Source organism: Camponotus floridanus, unplaced genomic scaffold, assembly GCF_003227725.1.
Source record: "Camponotus floridanus strain SB8 unplaced genomic scaffold, Cflo_v7.5 scaffold128, whole genome shotgun sequence".
NCBI lineage: Eukaryota > Metazoa > Arthropoda > Insecta > Hymenoptera > Formicidae > Camponotus > Camponotus floridanus.
In genome coordinates, this window is record NW_020229246.1 from 290,904 (window position 1) to 304,911 (window position 14,008).

At 32.5% G+C, this 14,008-nt stretch overlaps 4 protein-coding genes across 5 annotated transcripts; 1 reads left to right on the top strand and 3 right to left on the bottom strand.

The window, feature by feature from the left end:
• Positions 1-1,461: 1,461 nt before the first annotated feature.
• Positions 1,462-5,207, bottom strand: LOC105256841. The gene is made up of 3 exons (XM_011267076.3): positions 3,663-5,207; positions 2,551-3,426; positions 1,462-2,459 (listed from the first exon to the last, which is right to left on the bottom strand). Exons 1-3 carry the CDS (start codon positions 4,003-4,005, stop codon positions 2,425-2,427), a joined length of 1,254 nt encoding a protein of 417 aa, XP_011265378.1. The 5' UTR covers positions 4,006-5,207; the 3' UTR covers positions 1,462-2,424.
• A 1,301-nt stretch (positions 5,208-6,508) lies between these two features.
• LOC105256842 (probable alpha-ketoglutarate-dependent hypophosphite dioxygenase) lies at positions 6,509-7,637 on the bottom strand. Its single transcript, XM_011267077.3, has 2 exons — positions 7,341-7,637; positions 6,509-7,239 (listed from the first exon to the last, which is right to left on the bottom strand). The coding sequence occupies exons 1-2, from the start codon at positions 7,557-7,559 to the stop codon at positions 6,622-6,624; spliced, it is 837 nt and encodes a 278-aa protein (XP_011265379.1). The 5' UTR covers positions 7,560-7,637; the 3' UTR covers positions 6,509-6,621.
• A 326-nt stretch (positions 7,638-7,963) lies between these two features.
• Positions 7,964-9,348, bottom strand: LOC105256843 (MAD2L1-binding protein). Its single transcript, XM_011267078.3, has 2 exons — positions 8,812-9,348; positions 7,964-8,737 (listed from the first exon to the last, which is right to left on the bottom strand). Exons 1-2 carry the CDS (start codon positions 9,228-9,230, stop codon positions 8,374-8,376), a joined length of 783 nt encoding a protein of 260 aa, XP_011265380.1. The 5' UTR covers positions 9,231-9,348; the 3' UTR covers positions 7,964-8,373.
• A 129-nt stretch (positions 9,349-9,477) lies between these two features.
• LOC105256849 (serendipity locus protein alpha) lies at positions 9,478-13,295 on the top strand. 2 transcript variants are annotated; one of them, XM_025405955.1, is made up of 13 exons: positions 9,478-9,596; positions 9,788-10,006; positions 10,090-10,278; positions 10,375-10,548; positions 10,672-10,796; positions 10,880-11,382; positions 11,472-11,674; positions 11,742-11,943; positions 12,038-12,229; positions 12,323-12,415; positions 12,500-12,787; positions 12,855-13,045; positions 13,135-13,152. In XM_025405955.1, exons 1-13 carry the CDS (start codon positions 9,543-9,545, stop codon positions 13,135-13,137), a joined length of 2,436 nt encoding a protein of 811 aa, XP_025261740.1. In that variant the 5' UTR covers positions 9,478-9,542; the 3' UTR covers positions 13,138-13,152. The 2 variants fall into 2 exon arrangements, with proteins under 2 accessions (XP_025261740.1, XP_025261739.1); XM_025405954.1 differs by having other exon boundaries at positions 12,855-13,295.
• Positions 13,296-14,008: the final 713 nt, after the last annotated feature.

The window sequence follows — 14,008 nt, forward strand, 5'->3', positions numbered from 1 at the left end:
GCTTTAAAAATTCTTTATTAGCATCCAATTTGTAATCTTCTATTTATTCTTTATTGTATATCTTTATCTTATCATATTTATTCTTTAATGTATATAGAGAATAAATATAAGTAAAGAATAAATATAAGTAAAAAAAAAATATATATATATATATATATTTACTTATATTTATTCTTTTCTGATATATTCTAATAATATACTTTTATAAATATCTTATTTATTAATATGTCAAATATATTAGTCTTTACGTAAATAACCAGATCAGAGATAGCGCGAGATAGATGTTTCTTCTGTCTCTCTGTCTGTAAGATTCCGATATAATCACCGTTATCGTGACTTTTATTATAGAGCTTAGTTTTTAACGATTTTTATCTCATTTAAATGATATCGATTATCCACACTGTCGTATGTTTACTCTCTACATTTTTTTCTCAATCCATGATAAGACGCATGCGCGCTAATAGATTATTAAAAAAAATTACACGAATGTAATATTTTTCATAACACTTGCTGCTGTCAAGTAACCAATCAGAAACCATTCTCGATTCGATGTTTCCTAAATTAATTACAACTGTATAGATTATATAAAAATATTTCAAAATTATATTTTTATATTTTATTCGTATCTAAAATGTGTATTTTTAAATACATATTTATATGTATTATCGTTTGCTGAATAACGATAAAATAATAAAATATTCGTCTAGCAATAATATTCCACGTTTGTGTATTAGCCTTCTATTCTGCACTTCAAATTAAAAGCGGCAAATTTTAATATTATGTATCAAGCCCACTTTTGATTTTATCTTACTATAGATATACAAAATATATAAACTAAATGATGTATAATAATTGAGTTAGTTGTTATGATTTTCGAGTAATTATTGCGATAATTGCTGTAATAAATAAATAATTGGAAAGATAGATTTATTTAATATTACAAGAAAATGATTTCGTATGTATGCAGATAAATGTGTAAAATTACCGCTAACAGAGAGAGATTCTCCAGAGATTCTTAAGAGAATACAGAGAGCTGATGGTAAATGAAATAACATAGTAAGAGTAATAATAAATAGTATATGAAATATTTATATTTATACGAAATTAGTCTCTCTTTCTATACAATTGCTCTAATACGCAATCACATACTTTTCCAATTCGTTTGAATTGCTAAAGAATGCGTAAAAGTCGAATAATTAAAATTACTCATTTGTAGAACCTGTGCGAGCTTGCCTTGTTTTAAAATAAATGCCTCATGGGCGCCTGACTAATAATAAATAGAGTAAAAAATAAAATAAACATCAATTCGATGCAAACATATACATACATATGTATATATATATATATATATATATATATATATATATATATATATATACATACACACACATACATATGTATGTATTTATACTTGTATACATAACATAAAGATATATTTATTATATACATGTAATAGTGCCTTTTTTACATACATTTGTAAGAATATTTATAATTTAATTTCATGGAATTTGGATAATTATTTGTAAGGCACAACCCCACGGTCTTTACTAAAGTAATTTTGTGTACTCTCTCCGCATTATCATATAAATAACTGTATACTGTTGTGTGGATATTCTATTAGAGCCTAAATTTTTATTATGCGTTTCTATTTTTAAGAATAATTAATATGCTAGATATATAGGCAATATAATAATCTGTTCTGTACATAATCCTATGTCTTTCTTATCGATTCTTTTACATAATATAGATAATATACCATTTTTATTAATGGTAATATAATGACAGTAACATTATAAGAATAACGGGAAAATGCATAAATGAGATGCACAGATGTGCGCGTGCACAGGTTTATATGTGCACATCCTTCTTTGTCGCAATGTATAAAATAAAATGAGTAGTAACGTCGAAAAACAAAAGAATTATTAAAATATACGAATACAATATCACTAGCACATTCGTTCGCTAATACATTTTCATATTGATAATATATAGATTTACGATTGTTTTAAATAATAAAAATTCGCGCGTCGATTCCTTTAATCTTTTTTTCTTTTTTTTTTCTTTCTTCATTCACAAGTCGCGTATGGTAAAAATATGTGTAACATATACACACACATAGTAGAGTGGCATTTTTCCCATAATGTCTTTTTGTTTATTATACCACTCATAATTTGCTCTTTTTTAAAATCTTGCAATATTAATATAAAATAACTATGCCGCCATCGACAATTTATGCATTTGTATATACAAGTAGCTCTCCCAGAATCCAACTATCTGGCTTCTCGTCATACTTCTACTTACTAAGAAGATACTATTGTTTTATGAATAAAAAAATACTAATATATCGCATTGTCGTTGCACGGGCAGTGTTTGCATAGTGTTTCATCCATCGATAAGGCACCAACTCTATTGGGATCCTGAGATTCAACCCGCATGCTTCGACAGATTCAGAGGCATATCTGTAGATGACAGAGATAACTCGTGATTATATTTTATCCTATTCAATTTCTAATATTTAATAACATTCGAATGATATTGAAAAAAACATACCTGAAGGAGGTGTGAGAGTTTGTTCCCTGTAGTCTTTATAATGTGGGGATGATGGATGAGGATGTGGCGGTGCATACAATTGCATAGGAGGCGGATAGTGGACGGGAGACGGATAATGGGGTGCCATCCATAGAGGCGCCGCTCTATATGGTCCAGGAGGCAACATCGGTAATCCATAGAGCGAATGATGAACGGATGTATTGCTAGACCCAATGTAAGGATCGATTCGTACCCTCGGATAAGTGTTGGTCGATGAGTATTTTACAGGCTGCCGGTTATCTGGCTTCAGCAATGTTCTCAAGAAGCCTGGTTCGGAACTCGGTTTGTCCTCTCCCAGGATACTCGTTATACTATACGATGACAACTGTTTCGCGGAGGGAGTCGGCGGCGCACTTGTCGTGCAAACTGGTTGCGGAGTAGCTCGTCTCTTGGATGCCTGATCCTCTAGCGAGACTCTCTCCAACTCTCGAAGTATTCGTTTGCGAGGCGATACAACATTAGGATCCAGCAGACGTGACAGTTTATCGATGATCACACCCAGAACCTTGCCCGATGATGACGTGCTCGATGATGACATGCCCGATAATGACGTGCTCGATGACGACGTGCCCAATGATGATGTGCCGTTCATCAATTTCCGAGATACTTTCGTCGGATAAGCCGTCATTGATTCCGGAACGAGAATTGCAGTTGTAGGATCTAATGGACGTCTGCGTTTCTTTGCTATTAAACGAGGATGCGCGCATAGGCGAGTCTTCGGATTTCGGCGATAGTAAAAATTAAATTCCGTTGTTATCCTGCGTCGGGGATGAGTCTGTTTCCAGCAGTGATCTCTCTGCCAAGGACTCGACTGGATCGACGAATTATCATCGGAAACTGAAAACGAATATAATGTGCAGAAGTTATGTGCTATTTAAATTAATTATTTATTTTTATATAATAGTCAAAATTGAAATAAAAAAAACTTTCTTTATTATGAGAAAAACAATAATTATAATAAAATCTATTTTTTTTCTTCAATTTTTGAAAAGATATAATAAATATACAAAGAAAATAACATATGTATAAAAAAATTATGTATAATAATTATCATCATTTGCTTCAAGACTCACCACTAAGGGAAGTAGAGCTCTCCTGCCGATTTGGAATAGTGCTAGCAGGTGGCCAAAAAGTCTTCTTTGGCACAGGAAACCATGTAGTCTTCTCTCCATCCCTGCGATGAGACAGCTCCAAGATAAATTTTCCATCTTTAAAGAATTTCAAGCGGCCTCCTGGAGTCGGTGGCAAGTTATTATCGATACGTGCTTCCGTGTGATGAGCTGGCTGGGGACTTGAATTTTTACCATTTGCCTTGGCAAGGGTCGGGTGCAATGTAGACGGATCACGCGAGCACATCTCTGTCGTGCCCCTCACGTGAGCTGCGTGAGCATGACATTCTGCTGACTTTTCACGCATGCTGATACTTTACCGGTATCCATTTTCCTCCACTGGGCTTCTCATACTTTAACTTTTCAGCGTTCGACCTAACAGGACTTGCAGATCTCCTGTTGTCTTTTGCTCAGAAGATTAAATCCATGTGCTTAAAATATGGCAATACTCAGATTCGATGAAAAGTATTCTCATGTTCCAAGTTTCCTTCTCCTCTCTTCCAACAAGAGAAAGAGATTTATGATTTATAAAGTCCGAGGCACACGTATCATTGACAAGCAATTGATATTCATATCATTTAGGCAAGACATCAGAAATAAATACAAGACACAGTTGCGTGGGTTCACAGCGAATGATGGTGGCTGACAAATACACAATTTTTATTACTCAACCATAAACCGTGCCTTATATGTACTCTCTGGCAAAGCTTTGAAGAACCTCGCGATCATTCTCCTAGCGTTGCTGGCTCGATCACGGTGTCATCATCGGGGTCGCACGAGCGCTCCGGACAGAGGGGCGACATATATATATAATTTTTTGTACTCTGAAAAAATACAATGTGCAGCGACAATCAACGTATGGTGGATCGTTGAAGAGCGAGCGGATGATACTATCGGACAGCTATCGGCGACAGCGGGCAGTTGGATCGCAACAGTTCGCGCTCCAAGAAATCCGGTGGTGCATGAATGTGGCAGACACCCACCCACCCACGCACACACTGCCTTCCGCCTCTGCTCGCTATTTCGCTCGCATCGTCCGCGTCGAGCGTCGTCGCGCGTCTCTGGCGAGGTTCCTGGCGAGGACTTTGACGCGGCGAACACGACGATACGAGGACGGGCGACAGCACCAGCAGCAACAGTAGTAACAGCAACAGTCCGTAGTCAGTAGTGGTGGAGGGTATCACTCAGTCGCGCGACCCATGTGTTTCACTCGTTCACCGCGAGCGGTCCGCGCGTCCGTTCGCCGGCACTCGGGGTCAGGGGGCCAGGGTGATATCCAGCGAGCACGCCGTGGAACGCGCGTCCGTGCTTCCGCGTGATCGTCTCGCCCCCGTGCCGTCTGGAAAAAAAAGCAAGGAAACTCGCGATCGCCTCCTTGAGTCGACGGTGTCGACCCTTCACGGTGTCGACAACACTGGCGGTGGCGGTTCGCATTCCGCGCGTTCCCCGCGTCCCTCCGCTCGCGCGCTCGGTTCGACTCGACCGTGATTTACGACTCTCGACTCTCATTCCCGTGGGAGATTGCCCCGACGAGTCGATCAGCCTCGTTCATACCTCTCGTTTCTCTCCCCCGAATTCCGCGGGACGACCGTGTCGCTCTTCTTTTGGGTTTTTGACAAATGGACGTGGGAGCGTCCGGATTTTATCGGATCTCAATTTATGTCAAATCGCGAATCTCTCGTTCCGCGTGTTCCGTACAATCGCATTCCCGCTTCTCGACGCGAGATGAAAACTCGCGCGAGATTCGTATCTCGATGCGGCCTGGGTCTCTCCTTCGCACACTGTCAATCGTACGAATGAAATCCTGGACAGGATCCTGCCGTTCTTTTAACTTCAAAACGCATAACTTTGGAGATTAGACTTTTTTTATTTTGCCAAAGATGATCCAAATTTGAGATGGAAATGTTCGATAAAATTCTCTTTTAATTATAATATATTGCGCTTTTTTTACCGCGCTAGCTTTCGTCGCTCATTTATATTACGTTTGTATCTTTATTTTAGAACCTTCTTTCGTTGTATTTTGTTTGAAATGTAAAATGAATCTCTTTTGGAAAAGTATTCCAAACTGGTCGAGTGTAATATTGTTTCTATGAAAAGATCTGCTCGCCTATTTTTTAAACATATCATTCACAAATAGAGTTGCGCTATTTTATACGTTTTATATATCATAAATATTTCTACATTAGAATTTCTGTAAATATAAATAATAATGGTTGTCTCTATAAATATCATTTAGAGATTTGTAACATTAGATATAAATTAAAATCAAGATTGATACTTTTGTACAATTTTAGAACTCCATAAAAAATCTTATTCCTATTACTTTTTAATTATTGTCTTGCAGTATTCCTTTTAGTTTGCAAAATGTAGCAAATTATATAAATTTTTTGTTATATATATATTTTTATATTATTATTTAAAATAGTTAATCAATTTGTTATATATTTTTTTATATTATTATTTATATTATTATATATATTTTTATTTTTCTAATTATATTAAATGGAATTATTTCAAAGAGAATATGTTATGTAACATCTTTGATGCATTAGAGAGACATATTAAAATAGTTAATCAGATATGATTATTGAAAGAGAGACCTCCAAGGCTATTCCAAGGCTATATCATGGATGATAACATGGGATATACAATATTTTTCGTGCGTTTTATAAACAAATCTCAATGACTTCGCATCTCTAAAAATCTCAATTTATGATAATTTTTAAAAACAAAAAAATAGAAAGAATAGCTTAGTAGTATTCATCATCGTAGTAAGAATCATCGCAAAGTATCGTTTATACAAGAAACAATGATATTTTACGATTTTATATTCTTTATATTTTAATACATACACAAACAGTTTACTCATCTTTTAAAAGTAGAAAGGATATATTCGTTTAGCTCGTACTTCATACATATCAGATTAATGCTTGTCCATAGTTGTAAATCTATTGGCCATCGTTGCTTCTCGATAAATATTGTTACCGCGAAGCACCAGGCCTTGACAAGGAGATTTATGTACATCCTCGGTCGGTTCGTCATCGGCGGCTCTCACTTGTATAAGGAACATACGTCGACTTCTATCGGACAGATTCAAGTACGAACCGTGAAGCAGCAAGTAAGAAAAGACGATGATTTCGCCCTTCTTTGCCAATACGGGCTCAGCTTTCGACAAGGGATACTTCTCGGGATTGACATAATGATATGAGTCACCGGTCTTTTCATCGGTCACTCCATAATCCTTCAACGGTCCCAATTTGTGACTGCCTGGATATACCGCCAAACCACCGTTCTCCGGTGTCGTATCATCCAAGTGTAGAAACACGGCTAGCATAGTGTGCTTCTTGTGAGGAAAGTAGTGATAATCTTGGTGCATCAAGTAAGGTGCTCCTTTCTCCGGCGGTTTCACGTGTGCCTTGGTATGATGTAGCACGATATCCTCGGTATCCATGATATCTTCAAGGGCGTCTAATAAATTTGGATGCGTAATTACTCGAGTGAAAACGGCACTATGCATTTGTAGAGCGTGAATAGATTTTACCTAGCAAATATACAGAAAAATAATTTTAATAATTTATACATACATTTCATACATATTCATTTTACAGAATACAAAAAAATATATATATTATTCTCTCTTACAGTATAATCGATGTATCCAGCTATTTTCTTCATGTCATCTCCAATCCAACTAGATTCCAAGCCCGCTAGATTTTCACGATGTTTTCTCTCGAACAATTCATTATAGGCATCCGATATCTCATTCATTTCCTTTACGGAAAATACATTTGTCAACTTTATATAACCATTTTCTTGCCAAAATTGTTTTTCTTCCGGTGTTAAAAATTTCAAACTAGCCATAGTGTCAGATATGAAATTTTAGCACTCTTTAGACAAGATTTAATAATCTCTCCTTCAACATCAAGACTGAATATTGCATCTCGCACCAAATGTTAAAATATGCATTACCCCACTCCCTAGGAATAATTCTTCAGTAGAGATTATCAATTACATGAGAAAATATGCAAATTCATATGTTGATTTCATGTGACTAACATTTTATAATCTTGTTGTGAACTTGCATGATTAAGTAATATCTCTTAGATTAGCATAATAATTTGGTAAACAAATAATAATAATATAACATCTCAAGATAAAAATATTTACATTATATTTATGTATATATAAAATATCAAAGTGATTATATAAAACTTCATTTTTCTTATAAATCATCAATAACATAATTCTTATCTTATCTATCCTATATGTATATTGATCAATAAAATGTTTAATTATTATGTATAATTTTTTGTGGTCCAATTTCTTGATTACGTAACCTTTACATGCAATAAGACTTATCTTGTTTTGTTGATATGAGTAAAAATATCATATTGGTTCTTTCTGATAGCAAATGGAAATTTCTTCTATCATGACCTCAAAGTATTGTCGAGTCATATTCACGTCATTGCAATGTCATTGCATATATAGTATAAAAAATTTTAACTATATAAAATTCAAAACTATATAAATTCATTGAAATATGTTTAATACTGTTGACTTTCAATCAAATCATTTATGATACAAACAGCTATATAATATCCTAAAATGAAAAATTACCTAACATGCTCTAAAAAAATTTGAAATTCTGCTATAATTATTATTCATAAAGTTATGGTCATGTATGGAATTTAAATCCCTTTATAATTTGTTTCGACTGATACCATTGATATAAAGATTGATTAGAACTATTGTATTGTCTATATTGCACATTGTCTTCGTCTTCCAGCTGTATCTTGAATGAGTCATGATATACTGCAACAAGAGATTCACAATTACACTCTATATTCACTTGATCACTCTGGCCCAGCTTGATTCTGAAGCAACTTGTGCTTTGCTGCGTTGGCAGGATATATTGTGGTTTAGGCAAGAAAAAATCCGATGCTGAATTGCCATCATTTTTCTTTAACATGATGAACATGTTTGTCATGCTTAAAGGTATATTCATGGCTTCTTGAAACTCATCACACTCCAACAGAGACCTGTGTATAAATAAAAATTAATGTTAATCGTATTGCAATTTTTTTTATACAAGCATTCTTTTATTGCTATTGACCTCATGAGTTTTAAGAGTGGTTTTCTTGAAGAGTGCTGATATTCCTTATGCTGCTTGCTGTTGAGAATATATGAGGGAAACTCTATCGCAATACAGAGCTTTGGTGATAGTATCGTAGGTCCGAGTAGTATAGCGACTTCTTTTACATCGCAACCCTTGAGAAAGAATTGCGAGAATAATTGATCTGAAACATCCTTCAGCATACTTGACAAGGTTTTAAAGGAGACCGCGTTTCTATCTGTCGCCTTCACGCTCGTCTGAAATCTCGCTAACGCTTCATACGCGAATGGTATTTGTTGCTTTTGATATAGAATATATTTCACGAGTTCGATCACCACTTTTGTGCACGAATCATTAGTCAGCGGCTCGTCTAACATTATATCGATCTCCATTTCGCCTTTCTTATGCCTGGAAAACATTTTTGGCAAGAATTCAGAATAGAATTTCTATAGATATTTGCTTTAAAAATGCTTGTCCTCCCGCAAAAAAAAAAGTTATCAACACAGCACGCGGCGCTTTTTTTCTTTTTTGAAATAGGTTGGGGTACGATAAAGGAAAGGTTGGGTTGGATCGAACCTACTTCACTCTCTTTCTCTGATGTTGGTTGCCATGCCTAGTTAGTTACTAAATTCGGATTATTTACATTCACCGTTGAAATATATGAATTTTGAAGTTTCATAAAGAGCTGTAAGAGAGAAAAAAAGAGAGAATTTTAGATATAAAGTATAATAATGGATCTAAAGACCAAGGAAATGAAAAAGCTACTGGAATATATACAACAGCAGGTGATTAAGCTAATATTTCTATTTACATATTTAATAATTAATATATTTATTAAGACAATATTTTATTTACATAGAAAAAAAATTGAATTTTTCAGATTTACATTATCAAATTTAAAATTTATAAAAATTATAATATTAATGCATCGATTATTATATAAGAATGGAAGCTAAAATTATTTTATTTCTTTTAGATAAGCAAGCTGCATTCGTTGCTAATCAATGTTTCTGTTAATTCATCAGAAATTGTGGTTACAAAATCAACACTCGTTGAACAATTGGATTCTTTAATTCAGAGATTTAAGAATTTAGCAAGTAACGATAATTGTGATCATGAAGAAGCAAATGTGAAGCTTATTGATACAGTGACAAATTCAAAACACACTTCTGCATTAAAGGATATTGATGAGATTGTAAGTAGCAAAAAGCTCTTAATATTTTATAATATATTATTTATTTTTATTAAAATTTAAAGTTAAACTATTGTGTTTTCTAGATTAAAAATATTCAAAGCAATGATATTGATAAACATACAACAGATTTATTACTCAATAATATTACATTAGTTTTACGAACATTAGAAGATTTAGAATGTTTGCCATTGAAGCAGAGGCTTCAAGATTGTCTGGATTATGTTCTAGAAATGAGTACAGCAAATGAGATTGAGGATCTTCAAAATATAAAAGTAACAATTAATAAAACAAATTTTAATTAAATTATATCTTTTAATATTAATATTTAACATTAATATTTTTAATATCAAAAATTTGCTTTTTTAAAGGAACTTGGTACTTCAATATTAGAGGTATTGGAACCATTACAAAAATACAGAAGAAGTTTAGTATCTGCTTTCTTGTCAGAAAAGTTGACTCTTTATTCTTCTCAACTGTGCACATCATTTGAGATGCTAGTACAATTGGCTCAGGAGCAGCATCGATTAAATGCACCAATTTATGTAATAAATTATATATTTAATCTTTATTTCTTTAATGTATATATGTTTTTTTATTTAAATTGTATTTAAATTTTGTTAAATTGCATTTAAATTATTTAATCTATATATACATTGTATATGCAGGCTTGCAAAAAGTATATTTGTGGAAGAATATGTACTTGTTGTGAAATGATCTTAAACTTACTGAATGATTCAAACCCATCACTAGAAGAGGAAGCTTTCAAAAAGGAGAATCATTTTGTCTATAGGTAGAAAAAATATTTTTAATACTCTGTAATTTTTATACTTTGTAATCATTTAACTAGTTTTGATATTATGGTACATTTTGTAGAATGGATTTAGCATTAGACATTATATTAGAAATGTCAAACAAAACACATCAGGAGCAATTATCCGAATGCACAGAACTATGGTTGAGATTGGAAGATGTTTTTTCTCATGCTATGGCAATTACTCAAGTGTGTCAGTTGTACAATTTTAAAGCCATAACGGGAACATGTCAGTCTATAGTAATGGAATATGAAAAATTAAAGCAGCAATTACTATCAGAAACACCAGATTCAGCATTAAATAATTTGTTTATGCACACTTTGACCGATGCTCTTTATCGTTTAGAACGTAAAGTCAATATAGCAGTATTAACGCTCGCATTGGAGGTGTTTAGTAACCCTTATGCAGCTTTGAAAAAGCTCGTTATGACGTGTGGAAATTCGTTAAGCGCGAAAACAAGATCCAAGAATGATTTAAAAAATCTTATAGAAGACTTTGATCAGCTTTTTGATCAAACTATGCAAATTGGAATATTTGCTATTGCTTGTTGCAAGGACGTAAATCGTTAGTCATTTTTCTTTACCAAGCAAAAAATATTAATAAAATCTTTTCAAATTATTAAAATTATCTGATACAAATTTGTCTATTCCCAGGTAATAATAAAATTCGCAATTGTCTCGCCGGATTTGAATCCTTGGAAACAGAATTAATTTCTGCCATAACTTCCTTCTACTTACATCCAGATAATAAAGAAATGCGTTCTAGTGTCAAATTATTGACTACACAGTGGCAACGAGAGATGAACAAGTTTCAAACTGCTGTAAACTTCATTATAAATTCAGCTGCCTTCTGTGAAGTAAGTATTGAATACATTATAAAGAATTCTATTTTTAGAGATTTTACTTGAATATATCTTTTTTTAGATAGTTATGGACAATCTTCAAGAACGTATAACGGCAATCTCGAATTGTTTAGATAATAGACAACCAGTAACACAACTTCAAGTGCAAGGCATTGTTCAATGTGCTTCGGCTTTATCTAGCCAAGTGACAACAGTTATAAATGACATTGGTACTGAAAACATCGATCGTCACACAATAATGATGACAAGAGAATTAAAAGCTGGTAATTATGATATACTTTATTATTCTTTGAACTGTTTGATAGTTTGTCATCAAGATCACATCAAGATATATCATACATGTATTTATTACTATAGCTATATTTGAAGCCAATAAAGCTGCCAAGACTCTTCTGATTGAAAATGCGACAGAGCCTCAGCAATTGCGGGTGATAAAACGGTGTGAATTAATATTGAATGTTGTTCAAAGATTGCAACCTGCTCTATCCATGATCATGAACAGTATAATACATGAAAAATCTGTAAGAACCCAAGCAGATTCCAGCCATGGTATGATAAATAATTCTGTTTAAGCTTTGTATAGAATATAAACGCTTTGCTAATAAATGTCACATTAAATATTAAATTCTTTATATTTTGCAGGTGTAGTTTCAAATACTATTAATTTTCCACTCACAATTTATGGTTTACCGCGCGATGAAAATAGTATGGTTTACATCAGAACACCCTACACAGGTTCGTGTGAAAAGCTTAGAAATATTTCATATATCTTCTGCATATGTTTTTTTCAATTAATATAAAGTCTTATTTACGTTTTAGTAAAAGCATATAAATCGCAAGTGTCCATTCAATCGGCAAATAGCGTAATGCAAAAGCCATCAGATTTATCATGCTTGATACCCTACATAAAAAGCGGTCGCACTTTGCGCAACGAGCATTCCATCATGTATAACACACCACATAAAAATAAAAATGCAACAGAGTCAGTTGTTAAAAACGACATATCCTTTAGGAATCTTTCTAGTATTAGACAACATCTTTTTAGTAGAGATAATTTTAAAGTCAATATTAACATTGATATATCTGAAGATAGTATGGATTTAACAGGTACTGTGTATTTGAAGGAGTCATTTACAGATAGAAATTATGATTACAGTAGAAATTATTTTTTCAGCTGTCTTAGAGAAAATTAGTTTATCTTCATCGGAATATGCAACATTTCCATCTTGCAAATCCTTAAAAGAACAGAATGTATCTTCTGAAGGTGCAAATAAAGAAATTGTACCTAATGCAATCGCAAAAAAGTTATCTGGACCTACTAAACGAGAAATGAAAAATTGTGCAAATAAATCTGCAACAGAGAAGGTGGGTGATTGTGCTATATCTGGTGGCGGTGATGCATCTTTGGTCATGGAGACATGTCAAAAGCTTAATAGTGTTCAACTTTCCAATAGTAAGATTCAAACACCGACATTAGAAAAACATGAAATATAAAGGGAAGATTGCTACTTTTTTATGGAACATTAAACATTAGTACTGTAATTTTTATTAATTATAAAGAGCATTTAAGATTGCAATTATGATATATAATTTCTATTAACGTGTAAGTAAAAATAGTATAAAGAACATAAACATTATATCAATTTTATATTCTAATATATGATAATTAAATCTAACAAGATTTAAATTTAAATTGTACAAATATTGAATTTTATAAAAATTTAATTTGTGTTTATATGTGGAAGAATAAAAGATAAAAATATTTATTCAATATTCTATATTTTCTTTTAAATTTTATCAATTTCTTGCTCAATTTAAAAGACATTATCTTGACATCAGATATTCTAATCAGTCAAAAGTACAATAAAACAACTCAAATAAGTCTTATTGTTAAACTTCTTAAATTATTGTTAAATTTTTTCATTAAACTTTAAATTAATATCTATATAATGATATGAATGATTATTTTAATTAAATAATTATATATAAATCAGTTTTAACATTATAATAAATATAATTTAATAAAAATCAATTATTAAATATATAAATTAAAAGTTTACTTAATAAAATGAGAATTATACCTTTTCAAATCACTCTCTGTGAAACAATTAAACTTATAAAATAGAACAGAAACTATATTGGAAGTTTCATGCTAGATTTTCGAATTATTTCATCTTTTCTTTCTAGCTACAATTTTCAATTGCTCTCCCAAAATTCTCATTTTTTCAATAAGAAAATGTTAAAAACACATACTTGTTTTATTCCAAAAAAAATAATTAAAAAAATATATAAGATAATTGGAATATTGGAAACATTTTTTTATGTATA